Raw genomic sequence first — 26,891 nt, 5'->3', positions numbered from 1 at the left:
TCATACGGAGCTTGTTAACACTAATAGGTGCGTCTGATTACAGAATGCGTACTACCTTGGTTACGTATAAGAATCATGCAGTACCGCCAATCACCAGGGCAGTAAGAACTGATCACCCCATAAAATATGCAACTGGGACTTGAGATCCCTCTGAGGAAATGCCTTGCCGTCTACCCAACACCAACTATACGAAAAATGTCAGCTTACAAAATAAAATGCATTGAAAAGTTCACATTAAAATAAAATAACTATTATACATCTACTCGTCCTACAAATTCCTCCACCTCCCCAAAAAAAAAAACATGGTTCTAAATATTGGAGGATACCATAAGACATCAGTTATGAAGAGATTCAAGTGCAGTCAATTCAACCAGAATCAAGCTAAATTGCTAATAAGAAACTTCCTACTGAATCTTGATACCAGATTGTAGACCAGCTTGAACTTTGTTTGAGAAATGTGACTCAAGCCTGTAAGCGAATAAAAATTGATAGCTGAAACTGTGACATGCATAAAATAATAAAAAAAACAAATTGTGAAAAAGACATCTGGAGCACTAAAGAGCAATATACTTGCCTGGTTGCACATTTGTAGTAAATTGTCTCAGGAGAATTGTAGGTGCGAGCATTAGCAAACATCCTTCTGACATCCGCAACAAACATATCAAATGTCACATAATATAACTCCGACTCAACCCGCTTCGACATTGTTTTTAGATCTGCATTGTACATAACCAGAAGAAAATGTTACAACTTAATGATAAATGAAATTAAAAGAGTCGTCCAGAGGGAAAGAGCAGTTGGATTTAATCTTGACGTGCAAATGATATACATCCTAAAAGTTTCGCAAATAGAAGATTGCATGGCACAATCGGACGCCTATTAGACCAAATGAATGGAACGATTCATGAATCTTCATCCATGTTGTATTTCACAAACCCACAACAACAACCACCACAACAATACAAAAAAAAAAAAAAAAGTGGGATGCTCGCAGACCTGTATGGTAGGGAAAGAATTATTAGAACTCTGTCCACCCCTCTTTACCCTCTGAACTTTCACACTTTTCACTTAAAAGGTTCCAAAATCTGATTTGGCCTTACTTCTCACATGGTAAAGTACAAAGAAAGAAAAGAAATAGCTGAAAATGAAAAGTTGCACTTGAAATATCAACCTCATGACATGCAAGTCTGTGATCAAACAATGAAAAGAAATGTGGCCACAATTGCACGTATAACATTTGTCCCCGAGTGTATGCACAATTGTAAGACCTTTTGAAGTCTCTGGCCATGCTTTAGCAACAACAAAAAAGATGAAAAGGAAGGGCATTCTATATTTGGCTAGAAGAAGTCAATCAAGATCAGGCAGGTGCTAGAATAAGTTTCAATCTGTAAATAATATCCAAATTACACAACGCACAACTATAAACTTCTGTCTATGAAATAAGAATTGGGCGGGCCTCACTCTGATACCATGTTAAAGAAATGGACCTTGGGCTAACCCAACCTCCAAAAACTAGCTCATGGGTTGAGGATTGTCCAAGACCATATAAAGAAACCAAAGACCTCACCCATAACCGATGTGGGACACCAACAATGACAATATAAGCTCTATTTAGGCTGCCAAGTGTGTTCATTTTAAAGTGATGTAGCAGAAATCAAGTTGCGGTTCGGCAAGCTGAGTATGCGGTAGCTTACGGGGACAAAGGGAAGGTCTATGCATAATACAATACCCACAGAGACAGTTACATTCTATAGAGAAATAGGGGTGTGCATTCGAATCGGTTTATCGATAAATCGAATCGATTATTTGTTATCGGTTTATCGATTTATCGATTTCGATTTCGATTTTGAAATTTTCCTTATCGAGTTATCGATTTCAATTTTGTCCTCTTCGGTTATCGGTTTATCGATAAACCGATAAGATATACTAAAAAAAAATATTTTTTTTATAATACCCTTTCCTTTACCCTAAGTCCTAACCTATTATTTCCTCTACCACATTTAAGGAATGATCATATTTAAAGATCAAGGGAATGAAGTTCAAATTAATGGAAAACAGAATTAGCCGTGATGATGTATTTTATTTTATTTTTATACCGTTGGATGTTGGTGGCATACATTTGATCCCTTACTTTAGTTTTGTTGCATGTGCTTGTTGACACAATTTTTATGTTATAAACGGTGTTCGTCTTATTTTAGCTTCTTTTTGTCCATATTAGTTAAGCGTGTTTATAGCGATATACTTTCCGTGGAATCCCGCAAATTTTCTTATTGGTGTACTCGATAACCGAATCAATAAGCCCCCAAAATCGATAAATCGAAAAAATCGAAACTTTATTGAAATGATAACGATAAGCATATGTACAAATCGATAAGCAATTATCGATAAGGGTCAAAATCGAATCGATAAATCGAATGCACACCCCTATACAGAAAACAGAAAGAAGAAGTTACTTCAGTAGTAACAGCACTCATCCAGAATCAACCATGCAGCCTCCAGTGTATCAAAATCCATGCCCATGAGTGTTACAGTAATAAGGACATGGTAAGATATTTTGAAGATAAAAGGGAGATGAAATAAAATAAATTACGTGATAACACATACCATCTTTCAAGATATAACTGACGGAATCAAGGGAAAAAGAAACAATAACCAACTTATTACATAGTAAAGTAGGTAAGGATGAATCGAATATACTTTTGGTACTATTTAAAATGAAGCGGACAACAGTCAGGTCCGTGCCTAAGAACTATTGGCCTGGAAGAATTGCAACAAACACGGAGAGAGAGAGAGAGAGAGAGAGAGAGAGAGAGAGAGAGAGAGAGAGAGAGAGAGAAACTGCAACTGACCCACATTGAACATCATATGGCAAAAAGAAGAGGTTCTAAACGGAAGCCAAACTCGACTACAGATTGGAAACATTTGTTCGTAAAAACTATTTGTGGAAAAAACAAGAAGTAATTCAAGTGGATGACCATCTTGAGAGTTCATTAGAGCTTTAGCTTTTAATTCATGTAGCAACTGCTTGGTGCATTGCAATTGTGAAATACAATTCACTTTTACCAATTAAAAAAAGAAAAGAAAGAGGAAATTGAATAAATTTCAAGCAGATGATTAACAACCATCAGAGAAACAAAAAGCAAAAATCAATTACCTATTGGATCTTTGATGATGTCATAATAATCAGGAACATCCCGTGCATCAACAGGTTCTTTGAACGGCCACGAATCAGGATGGTCATGCATTATCTGCTCAGGACAGAAAAACTCACTAAAGAAGTGCCTATCTAATCAAACACAGAAACAGTGCATTAAACCCAGCGCTAGCTGGCCTTTTTGCACCAAAACCTTTAAATAAACCAAACAATCAATCAATCAACCTGCAATGTTAATACCAAACTAGTTGAGGCTCACAATATGAATCTTCTATATGTTCCGCTACATCCAGTCCCATTGCCTTCCGCAATGGTAAGAATTTCGGATTAAATTATGGTTGTGTAAAGCTAGAGGTTCTCTAAATCTCACACTTCTTCCCCTGGGGACCTAATGTAAATGTAACAGCAACTAAACCTTGATCCTAGCGAGCTAATAACAAGCATAATAGTGTACCCACAAACTAGTGCATCTGAACGTTTAGGTAAGACATAGACAAACCATTTCATACGATCTTATATCATTTTTAACTCTATGTGTTAGTTCTCTGTTACATGTAGTCTCAGTTTATGACAATAAGAACACTTGGGTCTAGATCTTCCAAAACGACCTCCTCCTCGTCTATTCTCCATAGTTTGAGATGCCTGATTATCCACTGTATGGGATGCGAGAACAGAGGAGTCAAGTGTCTGTGATGAGATCACTGGGTGACTTGGTGCTATAGCAAGGCGAAGTAATCGAAAGAATAATTCATTAACTGTAGGGACAGTCGGACTAGCCAAATTCTGGTCACGTACTGAACCAAGGTCATTAGGAAGCCCAATGAGTGTAAGATTTTTCCTTTTCTACCCGAGTCATCATTCTATTCTTAGTTGCTTGCTCCAGTAAGGCTAGGTCTTCAAGCAACTTATTCTTCCGTGCTTCCAATTGGCCAAAGGTTTCCCTATTCCAATTTGAAATGTCCTCCTTCAATCTTCTTAATTTTTGCATTAAAATGAAGTCTGGACTACCCCCAATTGTATAACTTTGCCACCATACTTTGATTTTGTCAATGAAACCATCTACTTTTGGCCACATGTTTTCAAATTTGAAATAGGAGGGGTTGGCTCCCCAATCACCACATTCCAATAGCAAAGGTCTATGATCAAAGACAACTCTTGGGAGGCCTAACTGCTTGATTGTTTTGAAATTGTCATTCAATTCGGTGAATATTAAGAACCTCTCAATTCTGGAAGCTTGCAAAGAGTCTTCCCCTCTGAACCAAGTGTATTGAGACCCTTGGAGTGGTGAATTTGTGATTTCCAGATCTTGTATAATATCAATGAAAGACTTCATAGCCCTAGACCTTCTAATACAATTATACCTCACTTTTAAATCTGCAGACATTGGAATCTCCCCCAATGACCTATTGTTCATCCCAAATACCTCGGATAGCTGCTAGTTCATGCCAACGAATCCCTTTCTAGGTTTGTATGTGGCCCATATTCCCCTGTGAAACACCATCTTAAATCTTCTTGTGTACTTTCCAAATGCAAGAAATAGCGTATGACCCTTGTCGGACTCCCCCGTTGATACACAACCTTTTATCCCAGAGTACCAGGAAACTTCCACTTCTCCCAATTGAATTTAACTCCACCCATTCAACCCATCTATTACCCCAAACTTGTCTAATCCAATACGGGGACCATTCTTCAACGTTTGTTTCTTGTTGACAAACTATATCAGCTTTCCATTTGGGAATTAGCGACTTTATTGTACTTCTTTTTTCTGCCTCATTGAGGCCCCGTACATTCCAGCTTAAATTTATGATCTTCATTCGGAAAAGGCTTTAGAGAACCTGTCCCTATCCCCTGCCTTCTTGCCATCAGAATTCATACTCCACTTTAGTCTTTCTAACTCAAAAGTCTTGCTTCTTCCCATTTTTGTTGCCTTTGATTGAGGATTTCTACTTCTGAATTTGTTTCTCTTTTGTTCCATACACAGGATCATGCCAAGAATCCATGTTCAAACCCCACACATTTATCCCAAATGCCTTCCAAGCCCTCATCATTACTGATTTGGTCCATCTCGAGGTCTCAATAACCGATGGTGAGTTGATTGCATGTGAGCCTGATGAACCTGGATCGTACCATGGAAGACTGAGAGTGTCGCATGAGGAAAATTTTGCTTCTGAAATACTTACAGCTTCAATGGGGTTCATTAAAATTGGTCTTGGGATAATCATAGTCATTGGCTCAGCTTCGTCATCATACAAGGCTTTCTTTAGCCTACACATTTTTCCTTGACTTTATTCAGTGTTAAATTTAAGGCCCGTAAAAGTCCGCCAAGGATTTAAGGTTTTATAGTGCCAAGGCCAAGCTAATATGTTGGGAAGATTGTAAATAAGTTTCGTTGTGCAATGCATCGCGAAGTGGGTAGAAGGATTGGCATGATCGAGCGATTTTGCGGTCAGTTATGCGGAATGCGAAGTTCCGTTGACCACAGAATCATCGGGGCTTGGGGCAGAAGCAAACTAGAATTTGAGGGTCATTTCACGGTGGGTTATGCGGATCGCATAGCTGTTTCGCGGACCGCAGATCCATCCCAAAATTGGTCAGGGCACCTGGGGAGTTTTTGAAGGAGATTTTGCGGTCCAATGTGCGTACCACAAAACCGTTATGTGGACAGCATATATGTCGTAGACCCATCCAGTTCCAATTCAAACCTGGAGGACCATTTTGCGGTCTGATTCCCGATCGTAGACCTGACTCGGAGGGGTATTTTTGGGAAATTTCTAGCTCGATTCTATTTTAATAAAAGGCTTAAGTTTGTTGTTTTAGAAGGAGAATCAAATTGTTTTGAGCAAGAGTAACACTCTAGAGAGAGAAGGAAGAGCTCTACCATTCCTACACTACAATTTTTTGCTCAATCCTTGGGGATTCAAGGAAAGAGACATACAAGGCCTTCTACTAACAAGGTAAGACTTCATCCCTTGCTCACATGCAATGTTAAATAATGAGATTATAGTTAGGAATTAATGTTAGAGCTTATGGGATGGTGATAGAATGCATAAGCTCTCAATCTTGAAATTAGATGCTTGTCAAGAACAAGAAAATATGATTGATGGGTTGGGAGTAAATTGTTGGGCATGCATGCGCTAATGGAGATTGTTGGTTGCCTAAGCATGGTTATAGGATGGATTGTTGGTGTAGAAGTTGGTTGTAGAAGGAATTCCTGTATCGGAGGTTGTAGACGAACGTGCATGTTAGATGTTTGACAATATGCCTAAAAGACCTAAAATATGAAAACTATTGCTAATGTTGGTTCTATTGAACTTTTGTAATGTAGATTGAGCAATTAGGGAAACATAGTAGAGATCGTAAGGAAGTTCAAATGAATTTCTTGATCTCTTCCTATTCATGATTTCATAATTTCATGGTTTCTACTCCTTAGCTTGTAGTTGTGAGAGACAAGCGGCTATATGCTACCCATGTAATCCCTTCACATGTTTGGTTCCACATACCATGGTATTCCCATTATGATAACGTTATAGAGGTTCAAGTTTACAATTAAGCATGACATTGATCCTTGTACATTGTTTTGAGTTATAGTCGGGGCGTTGTTACCGGCACTTCCATATTTTTCTCATGTTAGTTTACAGGCTCCGTAAACACAGTATGGGTCATGTATGTATGTGGGGATTAGAGATATTGTACGTCATTTGCTTCCACTTAAAGAATTATGGATGACTGGTAATGTTTTATCAACTATTCATGAAACTAGTATACATACTCGTGCGGTGCGCGGATCGTTTTAATATAAAAAACAGCTGAGAGAAATAAATTTAGATGTATATTGCATACTAAATTTAGCGCCCACATTCAAAAGAATTAAACCAAAAAAATTAAATTTTATGGAGTTGTCTCTATAAAATTATTGCTTGATAAGAAGAACAAAGATAAATTTTTTCATGCAACGAAAAATCAACCGACTCATTTAGCCTTGCTAGTATCTCCAGCGGCTTGCCACTTCTTTCATAGTTTTATATTTTTCTTTTGTTGATTTTATCTATTATGATTATAGTTGTGTATATAATCCATTGTATGAATTTTCTTTTCATAATTCAAAAAATACTTTCTCATCTCAAATTCAAATCAATCTTATCTCTATATTTTATAACAATTTTTTAAGTTTTTTGTTGAGTAAGCTTATTTACTCGTTATTTAAAATTATTTCATTGTTCAATATTTTTTTATTTTAATTTTATTAACATTTCAGTTATGTGGTATTATCTTTTATATGGCTTTTCTCATCATAATTGGAAAGAACTTCCTTATCTCAAATTTAAATAAGTCTCATCCTTCTATATTCTTTTTATTTCTCTTTTTTGTTTATTATTTCTTTGTCATTATTGCATTATTCGTTATTTAGTATTTTTACATTTTCAAGTGACGTTTTATTAGTTTACTATTTGATGAAATATCTTTGCTTAATATAAAAAAGTATAATACAGATTTTTCTACCTGAAAATTTAATTTATTCACTTTAATTTTATTGCTAAAAATATTCAGGTATTATTTAAATTTGTCAATAATATTTTTGAGTATTACTACAATACTCTCACATTACTTATATAATATGGATATTTTATTTAAGATCTTATTTTGCTACTTGTAATTTTTTAAATTTTTAAAGTCATCAAATCTTTAATATGTTAAGTAAATTAATTTACTTTATTTTATATTTTAACTTGTCCCAATATATAAAAATTATTATTTCCTTAAAAAGAATATAGATATTTAAAAATTCGAGTTTAAATTTTAAAAATAATTAAATAACTTATTATTAACTAAGCTAACTAATTTTGTCCTAAAACTACCACATGTCTTTCTCTAATGCTGCCACTTGTCATAATCTTAGGCTAGACTTTCTTTCTTTTAATAATATATAGAATATAGATAGATTTTAACTCATCCCAAGTACAAATAGTCATAACTTATTTCAATGTACGTCTTTCTATAATTTTTAATTTTTTATATTATAATTTTTCAATTAATATGTCACCTTCATATTTCTAATGAATATAGAAGAAAATTTGATGAGTGGATCTATATATAGATGTAGGTACAAATATAGATATATAATTAAATTTATCACCAATATTTTTAGATTTTGCTCTAAAAGTGCCAAGTGACTTTTTCTCAATATTGTTTTAAAGTTTTTCTATAGATTTCTATCATATATACAAGGCAAAATAGCCTCTCAACCACCTAAACTTGTACTGATTTTTCAAGCCGGTAAACAAACTTACAGGTTTCCTATTTTGACACTTATACTTCACAAAATAGTTATTAATAAACACCTCCGATTGAGCTTGTTCTGCAATCGCCATGACGTGGATAACATGTCATATGCTTAGCTTGTTGTTGTTTGACACATGTAATTTGCTGGTCCCAACCTTTTCAATTTATAAAATTCGTTTTTTCTTTATTTCTTTCTCTTTCTTTTTCATAGGTTAAGACGAGTTCCACCATGACTAATACCATTCCACAGGACTAATCACCAAAAAAAGTTCTTCTGATGCCATATTTCCTCTCCAAAATATCAATTTAATTTTCGTTTCATTATTTTTCTTAAAACCATTTCTAAGAGACTTCCAAAATCCTTATCAAAAAAAAAAAAAAAAAAAAAAAAAACAAAAATTCCAAAATCCATCACTTTCATATCAAATCAAACTCCACCCATTTCCCATCTCCCCCAGCTTCACAAAGAAACCATCCCTTTATCGAAGAGGCATTCTTCACTTGGTTGGAGCCTAATTGATTGATTCGAAGAATTAGACCAATAAATAGGAAAATCAAATTCTTTACTACCGGTTTGACCCAATTTCCAATCTCAGAAAGCCGATTCCTTTTTCTTCGACAACTTCTCCGATGTTTTGCTTCACATAAAGTTTGGGTTATCTTCTATATCTTTTTTCCTCCTCTCTAAATTCTTACACACAATAGAAGAAGAAAAAGCCCTAAATTCGTTTTAAATAGGAAACAATAATGAAAAGAAATAAAGAGGGAAATGGAGAGGGAATATGGGGTTTGGGACGTGAAAAATATAAGGATAAGAAACCAAAAGTAATGGGGAGGAAAGGGGGATGGAGGGCCGGGAAGAACTGAAGAAGTGTTTGGGTTTGCTTTTTCTTTTTTATTCTTCTTTTATATTTTTATAAGGAGATTGGTGGTGGAATGCAGTTGTCCAAGGTAAAGTGGAAGCAAAGAAGGCGGCTTACCTGCGGTTAGTAGGGAGCACTGACGAGGAGGAGAAGAGAGAGAACAGTCAAAGGTATAAGGTAGCTAGGAAGGAGGCGAAGATGGCAGTGACGGAGGCTAAGACGACAGCTTTTGCTCGTCTGTATGAGGAACTAAGGAACAAAGGTGGGGAGAAGAAGTTATTCCGACTCGCTAAGGCGAGAGAGAGGACAACTCGGGATCTGGACCAAGTGAGGTGCATAAAAGATGATGACGACAAAGTTTTAATGGGAGATGACCAGATTAAGAGGAGGTGGCAGACCTACTTTCATAAACTTCTAAGTGAAGAAGGGGATCAGGATATTATACTTGAGGAATCAAGGAATGCCGACAGTCACCATGAATTAAGTAATTGTAGGGACATTGAGATCGTTGAAGTCATGGAGGCAATGCGTAAGATGAGAAGGGGCAGAGCTACCGGGCCAAACGAAATTCCGGTTGAACTGTGGAGGTGTGTGGGTAGAGCAGGCTTGGAATGGCTTACTGCATTGTTTAATGTTATATTCAAGACTAATAGGATGCCTGAAGAGTGGAGGTGGAGTACAATGGTCCCGTTGTATAAGAACAAAGGTGATGTCCAAGCTGTAACAACTATAGGGGCATCAAATTACTAAGTCATACCATGAAAGTTTGGGAGAGAGTGGTAGAAATGAGAGTACGAAGGACGGTGTCTATTTCAGACAACCAGTTCGGGTTCATGCCGGGACGATCTACCACAGAAGCTATCCACCTTATTAGGAGGATGGTGGAACAGTACAGAGATAGGAAGAAGGATCTCCACATGGTGTTTATTGATCTGGAGAAAGCGTACGATAAGGTTCCTAGGAAGGTCTTATGGAGCTGCTTAGAGGATAAAGGGGTCCCGAGTAACTATATTAGGGTGATTAAAGACATGTATGATGGAGCTAAGACTCGGGTTAGGACAGTAGGAGGCGACTCTGAACACTTTCCAGTTATTACGGGGTTGCACCAAGGGTCTGCGCTCAGCCCATTCCTATTTGCCCTGGTGATGGATGCACTGACTCATCATATTCAAGGGGAGGTGCCATGGTGCATGCTATTTGCTGATGACATTATTCTAATTGACGAGACACGAGGCGGCGTCAACGAGAGGCTAGAGATTTGGAGACATGCTCTTGAGTCTAAAGGTTTCAAGTTGAGCAGGACGAAGACGGAATACCTCGAGTGCAAATTTGGAGTTGAGCCGACGGAAGCGGGAGTTGAAGTGAGGCTTGACTCTCAAGTCATTCCCAAGAGAGGTAGTTTCAAGTACCTTGGATCGGTTATTCAGGGGATCGGGGAGATTGACGAGGATGTCACACACCGTATAGGGGTGGGGTGGATGAAGTGGAGGTTAGCGTCGGGAGTCTTGTGTGACAAGAAAGTGCCACCGTTACTAAAAGGTAAGTTTTATAGAGCAGTGGTTAGGCCTGCCATGTTATATGGAACTGAATGTTGGCCGGTAAAGAACTCACACATCCAGAAGATGAAAGTAGCAGAGATGAGGATGTTGAGGTGGATGTGCGGGCATACAAGGATGGATAAGATTAGGAATGAAGATATTCGAGAGAAGGTGGGTGTGGCCCCCATGGAGGACAAGATGCGGGAAGTAAGACTCAGATGGTTCGGGCACATTCAGAGGAGGAGCACTGATGCACCGGTGAGGAGGTGTGAGCGACTGGCTGTAGTGGGCACGCGGAGAGGTAGAGGACGACCTAAGAAGTATTGGGGAGAGGTGATCAGACAGGACATGGCGCGACTTAGGATTACTGAGGACATGGCCCTTGACAGGGAATTATAGAGGTCGAGCATTAAGGTTGTAGGTTAGGGGAGAGTTGGGAATATTTCTACAGCACAATAGAGTGAGACTAGCCAGTTAGGAGTTAGACTAAGAATGTCATTGGTCGTCTATTGATGCAGGGCTTTACCTTCTAGTTTTACTATACCAGTCATCTATTTCGTATTTCGTATTCTGTATTTCATATCTCTTATATATTGCTGTTATTTTATTATGCATTTTTATGGTACTAATATATCGGCTGCTGTTGCTTTTTTGAGCCGAGGGTCTCCTGGAAACAGCCTCTACCCTTCGGGGTAGGGGTAAGGTCTGCGTACATATTACCCTCACCACACCCCACTTGTGGGATTATACTGGGTCGTTGTTGTTGTTGTTGTTGTTAATACATACCCACACGCCTTTTAAGCATGAGTTGCACGTACTTTGGCCATGTCAGTTGTATTGCCTCCACATAGACATGGTCAACGGTCAAAGACACTTATTAGTAATTGTTTTGTAAAGTATAAGTGTCAAAATAGGAAACTGGTAAGTTTGTTAAAATCAGTGCAAGTTTAAGGGGCTGGGAGGCCATTTTGCCTATATATAATATTATATCTTACTATTTAAAAGAGTATTATTGACCATAAATTAAATAAAAAATATGAATTAATAATATTTTTTTACTCCCTCCGTTTCAGTTTATGTCAACCCATTTGACTAGGCACGGAGTTTAAGAAAAGAGAGAAGACTTTTGAACTTGTGGTGTAAAATGAGGCACATATTTTGTGTGGCTATAAATCATTGCATAAAGGTAAATTGTTTCCAAATAAGGAAATGGGTCATTCTTTTTGGCACGGACCAAAAAGGAAATAGGTTCACATAAATTAAAACGGAGGGAGTAAAATTTAAGCAAATAGAATCCAACAAATGAATTCTCCTTTTAATAATATTTAAATACTCTACGTTCATATAATATATATTATAACTCTTTAACAAATGACATATGGCCAAATAATTATATCTTAGGTTTGATATTCTTTACGGCAAACACACGCATGAATGGAGTTATATTACGCGTTGATAACTTCCAATTTAAAACAGAATAGGTTTCAGAATAAGTAATTTCCAATATATAGAAATTACTACTTCTTTAAAAAAATATATATAAAAAGTATAATATATATTTTTCCTACTCCTAGAAAATGTATCTATTCACTTTGATTTTAGTGCTAAAAAATTCAGGTATTATTTAAATTTACAATAATATTTTTGAGTATTACTAAAATCAAAGTGAGTAGACAAATTATCTGGGAGTAGGAAAAATATATATTATACTTAATACAATAATATTTTTGAGTATTACTAAAATACTCTCAATTACTTCTATAATATAAATATTTTATTTAAGATCTTATTTTGTTGCTTGTAATTTTTAAAATTTTTGAAGTCATCAAATCTTTAATATGTTAAGTAAATTAGTTTACTTTATTTTATATTTTAACTTATCCCAATATATAAAAAATATTATTTCCTTAAAAAGAATAAGATATTTAAAATTTTGAATTTGAATTTAAAAATAATTATATAACCTATATTAACTAACCTAACTAAGTTTTTCCTAAAACTACCACATGTCTTTGTCCTACACTGCCACTTGTCATAATCATAGGCTAGACTTTCTTCCTTTTAATAATATATTGATTGATTGCTCAAGTAATGGAAGATCAACATTGGATACTTCTCTATATATTCTTGGCTAACCTCCATGCATTATTTCTTCATAAATCATTCATGGATAAGAGTAAGTAGTAAGCACCAAGAAGGCTTGCTTGACCGGAAGACCTCGGTTGAGCTCCGGTCCCGCTCCCCGAGGTTGGGGCGTGACACAAATCCAAAAGGAATCTTATACAGAAGTATTACAGCTATTTTAGGAAAGAAAATAAAAGACAATAATAAGAATATTTACAATACTATCTTCCTACAATCAAGCTATTAATTAAAAACTGATTCTTCTCCTACAATTAAGCTGGTCAACACTTATGAAAAGAAAGAAAAACTTTAGCCTAGGCCACATGTAAATGGAAGAAATTACTTTATGTATGTACCAAGAACATAGAGACTTTGATACCATAGGAGAAAGAGAAAGGTAGACACTTGTTGAAATTGGCAGGTTAGTAACATACAAGAGGACTCATTATATAGAAGTTTTTAATTGCAGAAATTAGTAAAGTGGCTTAACTCTTAGGATTCTTTATTATGCTTATTCAATAAGAATATTCTACATAATATTCAAAATTTTCTTCTTGACTAACAAAATCATTAAAGGACGTTGCACACATAGACAGCTCTTAAATTTGTTCGGTTTTTTTATCTAGACACCCAAACCAAGTCCATCGTATTGAGCACCCAATCTCTACTCAAAATGTGCCTACAAGACATGGCGCTGAAACAGTCAAGATGATAAAATGAACTACACGCAGGTGACATTGTGAAGAAGCCAATAAAATAAAAGAAATGTGTCATTTGATTCCAAATAAACCAAAAAAAGAACTTGACTCGCAAAAAATTCTATTTTTGAAACCCTCTCCTCATCCATTTGACCTCTCCCAAAAGATAACCCCTCCTCATCTCTATCCACCAATTAAACCAGACGCCAACATTCAAAAGCAAGCAGCCACATCTTGATAATAAAGTTAAACAAAACAGAACTTCACAACAACTCCTTAACATCTCATTCGCAGCTTCAGAATGACCACTATCAAAAACCTTCAGAAGTGCAACTAAAGACAGTATACTATACGCACAAGTAAAGAACCCAGGCATTGAAAAAGCTAAAAAGCTTCAAACTAACTGGCTTTCCCGTAATGTTGTATCAACCAAATAAAAAGCATTTCCCCACGTCGAATATAATGGGTTTGGATATACCCAAAAAGGTTTTCAACAGCATAAAAGTGTCGGCACACCGTGAGCTTATATATTAGACAAGAATAAGTAGGATAATCATGTTTGAACCCTATTTGCTGAAATCATGGAAGATGAGCTTCATCAGGATCTTGGACTTGTTTAAGACAGGAGTGGCATGGCTTGCGAAGAAGTTTTCTAGTGGGCTTATAAGGTCTTCCAGGGCAGGATTTTGAGGTGGGCTCGTGAGAACGATTAGAATGGAATAATTATGCAGGATTCTGAATTTTGAGTGTTGAGGGCATTATTCTAGATTTTTAATTAAAAAGAATGTTGGGATGATCATATAATGAGAGAATGAACTGGGATAGAATACTTAAAAGGAAATAGGCACCACATGTCTAATAGGCACGTTTTGCACAGATGTCAGGTGCTCAAACGTCATGGGCTTAGTTAAGTGTCTAGATAAAAAATACTGAGAGGAGATTGTCTATGCATCCAGCCATAAAAATATCTTGAAAAATATTTTTGATGATTCTTTTGACTTTCGAGAAAAACTGCAACAAAGGCTAAATTTTTCTAATAGCCTACAGATAATGAGGTTAACTAATTGCAAGTCAGGGTAGCATATCAATTAATTTACATCAATGCATTGTGGATTCATCAGACAATAATTGCATTATTGCCAATAACGATAAAGCATTCGTTCTCGTCAGGAATAGAGGTCGTTAAGAGTTTAGTTGCTTGAAGTTCTCTTTTTTAAATCAAGATTGGGACATTGGGTTGATATTCAGTGTACTTATTTATAAATACACTGTTTTGTTTAACCTCTTTCTAATGATTTGAAAACAATAGCATCAAAATGTTCATCAAACCCAGAAAAGTTGTTCAGGTAGTTATTCAACCAAGCTATATGAAGGCAACAGAAAAAGGAAACCAAGAGATTTACTTTCAGGAGAGAGCGCATGAATGCAGTCAAGGACTTCTGATCTGACAAGGAGTTCACTGTTTTGAACCGAGAATGACCATATTGATCAGGAGTCCATCCAGCCTCCTCTATTATGATGTCAACAGAAAATTCACATAAAAAATTTAAGATTTTTAGGAGCACAAAAATAATAGGCCTAATGCAGGTTATAGCAACACAGATCACGCTAATAGACAGCGGAGTTTAGAAATTCTACACCTCCACCAGAAAAGCTAAGAAAAAGGAGGGACGGAGAGAAAGAACTTACTCAAGCCGGGGATATCTTCAACCTTGATGGCTTTTTTGGGAATACCAGCTTCTTTCTAAATAAATTAGTCAAAGATTAGTCAACTTCAAAATCCACATTAGTTTCTTCACAAGATCAGCATAACATAATTGCAATAGCAGATCAATCCAATTACGAAGAAAACAATGTTTATATTTTCAATCGACAGGAATTCTAAAGCACCTCTCAAGTTAAAGAAGACATCTTATGAGATAAAACATTCTTATGTCCAGAATACATTCTCACAATTTCTCTTGACACGTTAATCAGTCCCAAAAGAAGCATTTTCCATTAAAACATATCATTTCACAAACCAAAAGTCATTTCTAGAATGAAATTTACATCTTGATGACCAACACTAGAAAATGACAGCAAAAATATTATGATTCAAGACATCATGCATGAAGGTCATTCTTCTGGTTAAATGATTAGGACTAGTCAGAATTAGCGAGAATAATTCTTTCCTGTAATTAGGTAGTCAGAATATTTTCTTTCCTGTTTTAACACTTGTAAATTCACTATTTAAACTCAGTAGCTAGAGGGAACAATCAAGCAAAGCTTCTATCAATTCTCCCGTCTTATTTGCTCAGATGGTATCAAAGCAAATGCGAGAAATTTTTTCTTGTGCACATATCAGCAAAGTCCTGTATAGAAAATTTTTTGTTTGTCGTGTACTGTTTTCTCAGCGATCTTGAAGTTGCCTACATTTATTGGTCTTCCACTCGTGCTGCGCATGAACCAGCACTGTCACTAGGACCAGATCGTGGTGCAACACTGCCTAAAAGGTCACTCCACCACCAGACTGCTCATGCGATCTTACGTGCCACCAGACAGAATGATCTCTGGCGTCAAGCACCACCATGCGCCAGCACGTGGGAAGTTTTCGGACCACCTCCATTTCAGATTTTTGTTTCTCAGCATTCTCCTCTTTTTTCCGACCTCACGCATCTGCAAGTTTAAAGATTCTGACCAGCAAAATAAAGATTCTAGCGAAGTTCAAAATCTTCTGAAAGAAGACTTGTTTTTTGTGAAAATCTTTGTAAGTCGATATGCTATTCCAAGGCTACCCATACCCGTTCCAGTCTCTTCTGAGTCTCCGACCACTGAAGTCCTAATTTCATAGGTTCACTTCAGTTTCCTGGCTACCAGCACTGTTCTTGCCATATTACAGACTTGTGTCCTCCTCATCCTCCAATTACTTACAGCTCCAACTTCTTGACTTATAATTACCATCAGGTTGAAGTAGTTATTGTGGGTGTGGAAATTTGGTAACCCATTTGAAGAGAATTTCGTTCCCGTCACTATGGCATTTGAACCAGTTGTCAAAAGTTTAGAAGATCGGAAAACCTTTTAAGATTGAAAACCAGTTGTTGAAGTTTAGTGAAGGTCATCCTGATTTGGAGGTTATATTATGAAGAGGAGATCCTAAAATACCATTGAAGAAGTGTACTTGAGCTTGAAAATTCTCGGATCTGAAAATTTCATCCAAGTTTTGGAGTTCAAAATCTAATGGGTGTTATTTTATACTGGTAGTGTTACTGGGTTGTAGCTAAATCTAGGATTTTTGGTTCATTGGCAGCCGTTATGTATCGGATGTATCGGAAAACGAATCCGCCGCTGTTAAAGCTCAAAGGAACGAACTATTGGACTGCTCGTAGTTGCAGCTGAAGGTTCGAGATCTGAGTTTTAAAAAAATGATTTTCTGTGAGTTTGAGCTTAACTTGTCTTTCTGAAATTGGTGGTTAAATGTGAAGAAAATTGCGCTACATGGACTTGTTGGAGTTCGTATCGGATGGTTTTGTATTTTCAAAGATATAAACCATGTGCTGTTGATCTCCTGGGGGCTGGGATTTAATAGTGGAGCTTAAAAACTTGCTGCAAATTTGATGAAGATATCCTAAAACTCCATTAAATTTTCTGCTCAATGTGATATTTTCTGTTTCTTTTTCATTTCCTTTTGATTCCTTTAGCTAGTTAACATTAGTATAAGTTCATACTGGTGTTATCTAGTTAACTTTGTGTCCATACTTGTGTTCGTGCTAATTCTTTCGTGGTTTTCTCTTTTGTTTCATTGTGCGTTTCTTTAATTCCTAGCTCGTCAGTTTTGTTGGTCCTTATTTATTTGGCCATAAACTCCATTCCGAACCGATACTTGGAACATACTTGGTGATCTCTTTGTTGTTGGTTCTACGAGATTAAAGGGAATCCCTTGAGTGGTAAAAGGCAAGAGTTGGAAAGATCATTTGAGCGTGTGCCTAAAACCAAGTGCACACAAGGGAAACATGAGTGAAACTTGAGTGCTAGGGAATAGGGATACACATAGGGAGTGCACTGGAGAGGCCTATTTTTTCCATTAACATCTTTTCTTCGTTTGTAGGTATGTCTCAGCGACTTCTTTTATATTTCTGTAAGAATTTATATCCTATGAGCATGAAAATTTATACAAAGCTCATATTGCTAATTAAGGAAATAGAATAAATCAATACAATCAGTACATTATCAAATAAAATCAAGCTACTAAATAAAATCAAATCTTCTTAAAATCAACCTAGCTGGTCAACAAGAGTGAAGCGTTTTTCATCCTGGATGGCAACAGGCTATGATCAAAGAGATGTCTGCTCTACACGATGATGGTACTTGGGAGCTCAATCGTATACCTCCGATAAAATCAATTGTTGGTTATCGGTGGGTTTATGCAGTCAAAATTAGTCTGAACGGTCAAATTCATCGGCTTAAGACCCCCTCCCCCCTTCTCACCAAAGGTTACACTCAGATATTTAGGCTTGACCATGGGGATACCTTCTCTCCCGCGGCTAAAAATTAAAATATCATCTATTTTCTGTGGTAAGTTGTCTCATATTGGCTGAGGGGTGGTTGTTTGTATCCTTATATGCTTTTAGGCAATCCTTGCCTCATTATATAGCTTTTGTGGTTGAGTTAAGACCAAAGTCCATTTCTTTTTCTTTTTTTGATAAAGTAATAAATTTTATTAATGAATGGCAAAAAAACTCATGTAATAGTATACCAAAAGTAGAGAACCTACAAACAGAGACGGTTTTCTACAAACGACACCCAATCTTCAGTACACAAAAGGATCTCATAAGTGCACCAAATAGATTCAAGGGATAAGAGTACACTACTCTTGAACTGCAAAAAAATTATTTCTACTCCCTCAAAAGCTCTCTTACTTCTCTCCCTCCAAACGACCCACATAAGTGCAAAGAGGAACCATGCTCCATGCCCTACGCCTTCTCCTCCGTCTTCATCGTTCCAGCTGAACACCAACTCCTTTACAACGCTTGGCATCATCGATTCAATACCAAACCACCTTAGGGTTTCCCACAATAGCCTAGTAGCTACTGACAATGTAGAAGGAGATGTCCCACGTCTTCATCGAAACCCTTGCACATGTAACACCAACTGACATGTGTTACCTTTATGTTTCTCAAATTCTAAGCCGTCAAAATTACCCCTCTTGTTGCTAACCGCATTAGAAAACACACCTTCCTTGGTACCTTAGGGATCCAAATCGAGTTATGTGAAAGGTCAATCTCTTCCCAACCAGAAGCCTCTCATATTATAACTTAACGTCTTAACCGAAAGCATTCCATTGTTCCTCGTCCCCCATTTCCACAGATTGTGGATATCTAATAGAATGCTTTGTTTATATAGCAAGTCAATCAAGTTTTGGAACTCTGTCACCTCCCAATCTTGTAGCTTTCTTCTAAAGCTCAGATCCCATTATCCACTTTGAGCCTTCGAATTTGATGGACTGTTATGTTCTTTTGGCTCAAAATTCCTGATAAATGGACTTTGGACCTAACTCAATCCAAAAGTGAGCTCAAGAGGTAAGGATTGTCCAAGATCATAGAAGGAGCCTAGGAAATCCACATCCCACCAATATGGGACTCAACACCCCCCACGCCCAAGCCTACAACTGGAGCGTGGATAACATAAATGGGGTCCAACATCGTTAACAATAAATTGGGATGGGTCTGGCTCTGATACCATGATAAATGGACCTTGAGTCTAACTCAATCTCAAAAGCTAGCTCATGAGGTTAGGATTGCCCAAGACCATATAAGGAACCCAGGAATTCCACATCCCATTAATGTGGGACTCAACAATTCCATATAAGTTTGGGAATGTAATTCTCAAAGTATTGTCCCCGCACCACTGTCCCAAAAAGCTTACCATTCTCCCATCTCCTACCCTAAAAGACATATTGCCACTAAAATCTTTCTGTCCCTTCAATATGTTTCTCCATAATCCACACCCGTAAGGCATAGTGATAACTCTAGTCCTCCAACCCCCTTCCAAAACCTAGTATTTTTCCACTATCACCTCTCTCCAAAATGCGTGTTCTTCGGCCACGAATCCCCATAACCACTTTCTTAATAAAGCCTTATTAAAGAGGCTCAAATCTTTAACCCCAAGACCACCGCAACACTTGGGGGTCGTAACCGTCTCCTGCTGCATCAAGTGAAACTTCCTTGCCCCCTCTGCCAAATCCCACAAAACGTTTCTCCGGAGTCTTTCTAACTTTTCCATGACACAGGCAAGAGCAAGAAGCAGAGGCAAGGAATAAGCAGGTGTGCCCGAAAGAGTACTCTTTATTAGCACTTTCTTTCTCCCTTTGTACAAATATCTTTTTTGTCATCCTACCAGCCTCTTTTCAACCCTAGTACTATTCCACGCATTGTGATCCTTATGAGAAGCTACTAGTGGCAAGTCAAGGTAAATATGGGAAGAGCTCACACCTTGTAGTTCAGAACCTGAGCCAACTACTCAATATCGTACACCTCCAAAACAAGTATGGTTTGGTACTTTCTGAAGTTTATCTTGAGGCCAGCACAACCTAGAACCAAGTCAAATCCTGACCCAGATATACCAATTGAGATCTTTAAGTATCAACAAAATAACATAGCATTATCTAAAAATAATAAGTGTGAGACTCTCACAGTTCCATGTCCACCAACTATTGCAGTGAAACCCCTCAAAAACACACCCATCACAACTCTATCCATCATCCTACTCAACACCTTCATAACTAAGATGAGGAGCATGGAGATAATGGATCCCCATGCTCAACCCTTTCGAACTACCAAAGAAGGCACACGAGTTGCCATTTACAAGAACCAAATACCTAATTGTGGCGATTTGAAGTTTGATCCACATTTTCCATAGATGTCTGAACCTCATCCTCAGCATAATGAAATCCAAAATCTCTCGGTTCATGTGAATATACACAAAATGCCGGGCTATCCTTGCTTTTTCCTAGAATCTACCACCTCATTTGCCACCAGTGTTGCATCAAGAATTTGTCTTCCTTCCACAAAACAATTTTTGAAGTAGACAATCTCGTCAAGGACCTTCTTTAGGCTATTAGAAAGCAATTTATATAATTATCTTATAGATATTCTCACTAGACTAAGGGTCTATAATCCTTGATACTTGTTGCTCCCTCCATTTTTTAGGATGAACCAAACCGTGAAAATGTAGTGTTTGATCCACATGCTCAATCTATCTCTGAAACCCATCCTAAGCATGATAAAACCCAAAAGCTCTCAATTCACGTGGTCAATCTTCTCAAGGTCCAATTTACACAAAATGCCTGGCTCTCCTTGCTTCTATCTAGAATTTACTACTCTTTCCGCTTCAATTTATATGACACACTTTCCTTATTAATCCGTTTAAAAAAATATCTCAGTTCTATATTTGGAAATAATTTAACTTAAAACTTTTTATTTTATATAGGTTATCATTAATGAGAAATTTTTACAGCCACACAAATGTCATTGCCACACAAAGCTTTTACCCTTAAGCTTCTATGACTACAAGCTTCAAAAGTCTTTTTTTTTTCTTAAACTTTGTAACGAATCAGTTGACAGGCCTAGACGCCACGGGGGGTTGTTAAGTTATCCCACATTAGTTTGGGATGGATTGATTGTCTCCTTGCATGATCTTTGACAATTCTCACCTCATGAGCTAGCTTTTCATGTTGAGTTAGGCTCAACGTCCATTTCTTATATTCTATCCATGGTTGTCGTTCGGCATGGCCTCTTTATCAATTGGACGTTAAGAATGCTTTTGTCCATGCAATCTCAACGATAAGGTCTATATGGAACAACCACTTGGCTTTGATACTGAGAGGAGTCTAGTGGTCTTGTTTCTTGATTGCGTTAGTCACTCTATGGACTTAAACAATCTCCTCAAACCTAGATAGGTAAGCCCAACACAATTATTCAAGTAGCATGACATGTCATGAAGCTGACCATTTTCTACCAACATTTTGCTCCAAATTTGTGCATTTACTTGGTGGTTTATGCTAACGATATAGTCAACACATGCAACAATTCAAGATGGCATCATTAAATTGAATCAAAATCTCTTTCAGCACTTCAAGATCAAGGATCTAAGTAGATTGAAGTATCTTCTGGATAGTGAGGTAGTTTAGTCTATAGGGATTGTCATTTCACGACGGAAGTATGCTCTCAACATTTTTCAGGAGACATGAATGACAAACTAGAGTCTTTGACACTACTATGGACCCAAATGTTCAGCTTCTACCAAGACAAAAGGAGCCTCCTAGTGATCCTACAAAATACAGGTGACTGGTTGGTAAGTTAAACAACCTCACAGTGACTCGACTTGACATTGCCTTTCCTGTGAGTGTCGTAAGTCAGTTTATGGACTCTCTTGTGATAGTCAGTGGAATTCAGTTTTCCAAACATTCTTTGATATATAAAATCAACTCCAAGAAATAGATTATTTTTCGAGGATCAAGGTCATGAGTAGATCGTTAGATACATAGGCGCTTATGGGGCAATATCAACTTGTGATAGACGGACAATTTTTAGATATTGTGTTCTAGAAGGAGGCATTTAGTGTCTTGGAAGAGCAAAATATTGAATATGGTTGCTTGATCTAGTGTAAAAACAGAAGATCAAGTAATAACTGTGGCAACTAGACAACTAATTTGAATCAAAGAATTGCTTAGAGAATTGACGTTTGGGGGAATCAATCAGAAGGAACTTTGTGTGTGATAATCAACTTGAACTTCATACTATATCAATCGTTAGGCCACATCCTTAGTGCATTACTGCACAACCTTTAGATGTCATGAATACATCCAAATATAATGTATTCTCCCTTACTTTCAATTTATGTGACATACTTACCTTATTAGTCCGTTTCAAAAATAATGATGTATTTCTATTTTGAAAACAATTTACTTTAAACTTTTCCTTTTACCTATTTTACACTTAATGAGAAGCCTTTATAGCCACACAAATTGAAAGCCCCACAAAAGCTTTTACCCTTTAAGCATTTAATAATACAAGTTTCAAAAATCATCCCTTTTTTCTTAAACTCCATGTTAAGTCAAACTACGTCACATAAATTGAGACAGAGGGAATACTTGTTTGCCTTCTTTTGAAAAGATGGGCTATCGGGAACCGCTATGGTAAGAGCTTCACTAAGAAGTTCATCACCAAAAGATGATTTGGCATTAGTCAAATATTCACGGTCCACTAACCAATATAGAAGCAAGTGCAAATTTTGTTCTATCAAACTTAAGCCTTCAGAGACAAATTCATTAGCTAAGCCGGGTTCGTCACTTCATCATGTTTTTCTTTTCTTTTTTCGATAAGGGACTTCATCATGTTTTTCTTTAGACAGTCCTTGTCCTTTGAGGACTATAACCCTTTATCAAGATATTTAATTAATAAATACAAAGACATGAACCACGTTCGACCTATGCAGTAATGATAAATCAATATAAAGGATGGATCTTTTGTAAAAGATGCAAAGTGCATACCTTCTGAAAATCAATTCCTTGGTAGACAATATGACAATTTGATAGCTCCCTTATCTTTTCATCAATTGCCTAACAATAAATAAATACATAAATATTAATGCAAGTCAATAGTCTCTCATTTTTGGCTGGAATGATGCCTTACTCTACATTACTGAAACGTAAAAGGCCCAGATAAGCCCTCCATGTACCTAGTCAATTAATTGGTTGCATAAAAAGGGTAAATAAACTCGAAGCAATATAATTTATCAGCCATATGGTTACAATAACCAGAGCCCAACAAAATTCTACATTATAGCTAGGTGCTTTTTTTAAAATTATACACTATTTTGCCACGAGTTGGGGGAGAAGTTGGTGGCTATGGGAGCCCGGAGGAGTAGCTGGAACGCAAGTAATATGTGGTCCACAACAGCGAATTGTATAAGGGAAGCTGCTAGAGAGGTGTTAGGGGTCACGAATGGATATGCGGGAGGCCACAAAGAGGACTGGTGGTGGAATAAAGAAGTCCAATAAAAAGTGGAAGCCAAGAAAACAGCATATCTGAAGCTAGTGGAGAGCATAGTCGAGGAGGAGAGGAGGACGATTGGACGAATAGGGAGTGCTATAAGAAGGCTAAGAAAAAGAGGCAAAATTAGCGGTCATGATGGCTAAGAATGCAGTGTTTGGGCGCCTGTACGAGGAGCTGGGGAGTAAAGGTGGTGACAAGAGACGGTACAAGTTAGCTAAGGTTAGGGAGAGGAAGACTCGGGACCTGGATGAAGTGAGGTGTATTAAAGACAAGGATGGTAAGGTATTGGTGGATGAGGCGTCTATTAGGCTTAGGTGGCAGACATTTTCATAAACTATTGAACGAGGATGGGGACAGGAACATCGAACTTGGTGAGTTGGAGAACTCAGAGAGCGAACGAGATTATGGTTTTTGTAGGCGCTTTAAGGTGGAGGAGGTTGAGGGGGTGATGCAGAAGATGAGTAGGGGTAAAACGACTGGGTCGCACGATATTCCGGTAGAATTTTGGAAGGATGCGGGCCGGGCAGGCTTGGAGTGGCTTACTGAATTGTTTAATGTCATTTTTAGGATGCAGAAAATGCCCGATAAAAGATGAATGGAGGTGGAGCTTGATGGTCCCGGTGTACAAGAATAAAGGGGATGTCCAGAATTGCAACAACTATAGAGGTATCAAGCCACTGAGTCACACTATGAAAGTTTGGGAGCGGGTGGTGGAGAGGAGGGTGAAGAGAAGTAGGGTTGTGCATGGATCGGATCGGATTTATTCGGATTTCGGATTCTAGAAAGTGCAATCTGAATCCAATCTGAATTATATTGGATCAGATCGGATTTCGGTTCGTATTATTATGCCTCAAAGTTGCAAACTAATATGTATATTTTCTTTGTAAAAGAGGCAATACATTAAGAAAAATTCATATTTATGCAACTATGAGAGTACTATGGTGCCAATATAGCTAAATCTAGCAATTGTAAAGATAATAACTTGGAGGAAGATGTAAAGGAAGTATTGACTATCCGAAATTAAAGCGTAGTATTTATACATGCCTTAATAATTTCGGATTTCGGATCGGATTAAATATACCAATCAGAATCCGATCCGAAATCCAAATTTTAATAAACACAATCCGAAATCCGATCCAATCCGAAATCCGAAATTGAATGGATCGATTCGGATTTCGGATATCCGATCCGAATGAACAGCGATAAAGAGAAGTGCATCTATTTCTGAGAACCAGTTCGAATTTATGCCGGGACGGTCGACCGCAGAAGCCATTCATCTTGTGAGGAGACTGGTGGAGCAGTATAGGGAGAGGAAGAAATACTTGCATATGGTGTTCATTGACCTAGAGAAAGCCTACGACAAAGTCCCGAGGGGAGGTCCTACGGAGATGTTTGGAGTTTAGTGGCATCCTAGTAGCGTACACTAGGGTGATTAGAGATATGTACGATAAAACTCAAGTGAGGACTGTGAGAGGAGACTCGGAACACTTCCCAGTGTTGATGGGGTTACATCAGGGATTGGCTCTTAGCCTATTTTTATTTGCTCTGGCGATGGATGTATTGACGCGACAAATCAAAGGGGAGGTGCCATGGTGTATGTTATTTGCACATGATATAGTGCTAATTGACGAGACGCGTTGCAGGGTTAATGCTAGGTTGGAGGTTTGGAGACAGACCCTGGAGTCTAAAGGTTTCAAGTTGAGTACGACCAAAAAAAATACTTGGGGTGCAAGTTCAGGACGTATGAAGCAGAAGCGGACGTGAAGCTTGATACACAAGTCATGCCCAAGAGAGATAGTTTCAAGTACATTGGGTCTGTTATCCAAGACAACATGGAGATTGACGAGAATGTTACACATTGTATTGGAGCAGGGTGGATGAAATGAAGGCTCGCATCTGTGTTTTGTGTGCTGAGAATGTGCCACCAAGACTTAAGGGCAAGTTCTACAAAGTGGTAGTTAGACCAACTATGTTGTATGGTGCTAAGTATTGGCCAGTCAAGAAATCCCATGTCCAGAAGATGAGAGTAGCCGAAATGAGCATGTTGACATGGATGTGTGGGCATACCAGGAAAGATAAGATTAGGAATAAAGTTATTAGGGACTAGGTGAGAGTGGCCCCTATGGAAGACAAATTGCAAGAATCGAGGCTGAGATGGTTCGGGCACGTGAGGAGGAGAGACATCGATGATCCGGTTAAGAGGTGTGAGAGGTTGACCATGGCGAATCTGAGAAAGGGTAGAGGTAGGCCAAAGAAGTCTTGGGGAGAGGTGTAGGGCAAGGCATTGCTTCAGCTTACCGAGGACATGACCCTCGATAGCAAGGAGGCCGAAAATTAGGATTGTAGGTTGATAGGTAGCCAAGAATTTCTCCTAATCGTACTAGTAGTATTAGTATTATTCTTATATTTTCGTGTTCCTAGACCTTTGTTATTCCATATTGTGTCATTCTTACCAGTGTTGTTAGTAGTATTCTTGTATTTCTTATTTTTAAATCTTTGTTACACATAAGTGTCTTTGTTTTTTTCTCGTGTTGTTATTATTAGTCGTTTCTTGTTTAGTGTTTAAGCCCAGGGTCTATCGGAAATAGCCTCTCTACCTTCACAAGGTAGGGGTAAGGTCTGCGTACACACTATTCTCCCGGGACCCTACTTGCGGGATTACACTAGGTTTGTTGTTGTATACACTGTTTTGCCACCGTGCAAGTTCAGAGGCGAATGTGGAAGTGAGGTTGAATACTCAAGTCATCCCTAAGAAAGGAACTTTCAAGTACCCTAGGTCAATAATCCAAGGTAATGGAGATATCGATGATGATGTCACACATTCGTATTGGAACGGGATGAATGAAATGGATGCTCACGTCTAGTACCTTGTATGATAAGAACGTATCACCAAGACTTAAAGGTAAGTTCTACAGAGTGGTGGTTAGACTGACAATGTTGCATGGGGAGAAGTGTTGGCCAGTCAAGAGCTCTCATGTCCAGAAGATGAAAGTAGCGAAAATAAGGATGCTCAGATGGATGTATGGGTATACTAGGAAAGATATGGTCAAGAATGAAGATATTCGAGATAAGGTAAGAGTGGCTTTATGATAGACAAGATGTGGGAAGCAAGATTGAGATGGTTCTTGCATGTGAAGAGAAGATACACAGATGCTCCAGGGTGAGAGGTTGTTAATGGCGAGGCTTAAGAGAGATAGAGGTAG

The 26,891-nt window shown here is 37.7% G+C and overlaps 1 protein-coding gene across 2 annotated transcripts in view; it reads right to left on the bottom strand.

The window, feature by feature from the left end:
- Positions 1-216: 216 nt before the first annotated feature.
- The window catches only part of LOC104234642 (histone acetyltransferase GCN5), a 42,570-nt gene continuing 15,895 nt past the window's right edge, over positions 217-26,891 (bottom strand). Inside the window, exons 8-13 of one of the 2 annotated variants that reach the window (XM_009788240.2) lie at positions 23,184-23,252; positions 15,347-15,401; positions 15,061-15,167; positions 3,155-3,248; positions 575-716; positions 217-468 (exon numbers count right to left, since the gene is read on the bottom strand). In XM_009788240.2, the coding sequence (XP_009786542.1) occupies positions 405-468; positions 575-716; positions 3,155-3,248; positions 15,061-15,167; positions 15,347-15,401; positions 23,184-23,252 (531 nt within the window). In that variant the 3' untranslated portion in view covers positions 217-404. Of the gene's footprint in view, positions 469-574; positions 717-3,154; positions 3,249-15,060; positions 15,168-15,346; positions 15,402-23,183; positions 23,253-26,891 lie in introns of those variants that run through there. The other variant, XM_070160198.1, reaches the window with a different exon arrangement.

Source organism: Nicotiana sylvestris, chromosome 10 (assembly GCF_000393655.2).
Source record: "Nicotiana sylvestris chromosome 10, ASM39365v2, whole genome shotgun sequence".
Taxonomy (NCBI): domain Eukaryota; kingdom Viridiplantae; phylum Streptophyta; class Magnoliopsida; order Solanales; family Solanaceae; genus Nicotiana; species Nicotiana sylvestris.
This window is presented reverse-complemented; position numbering and strand designations above follow the sequence as displayed.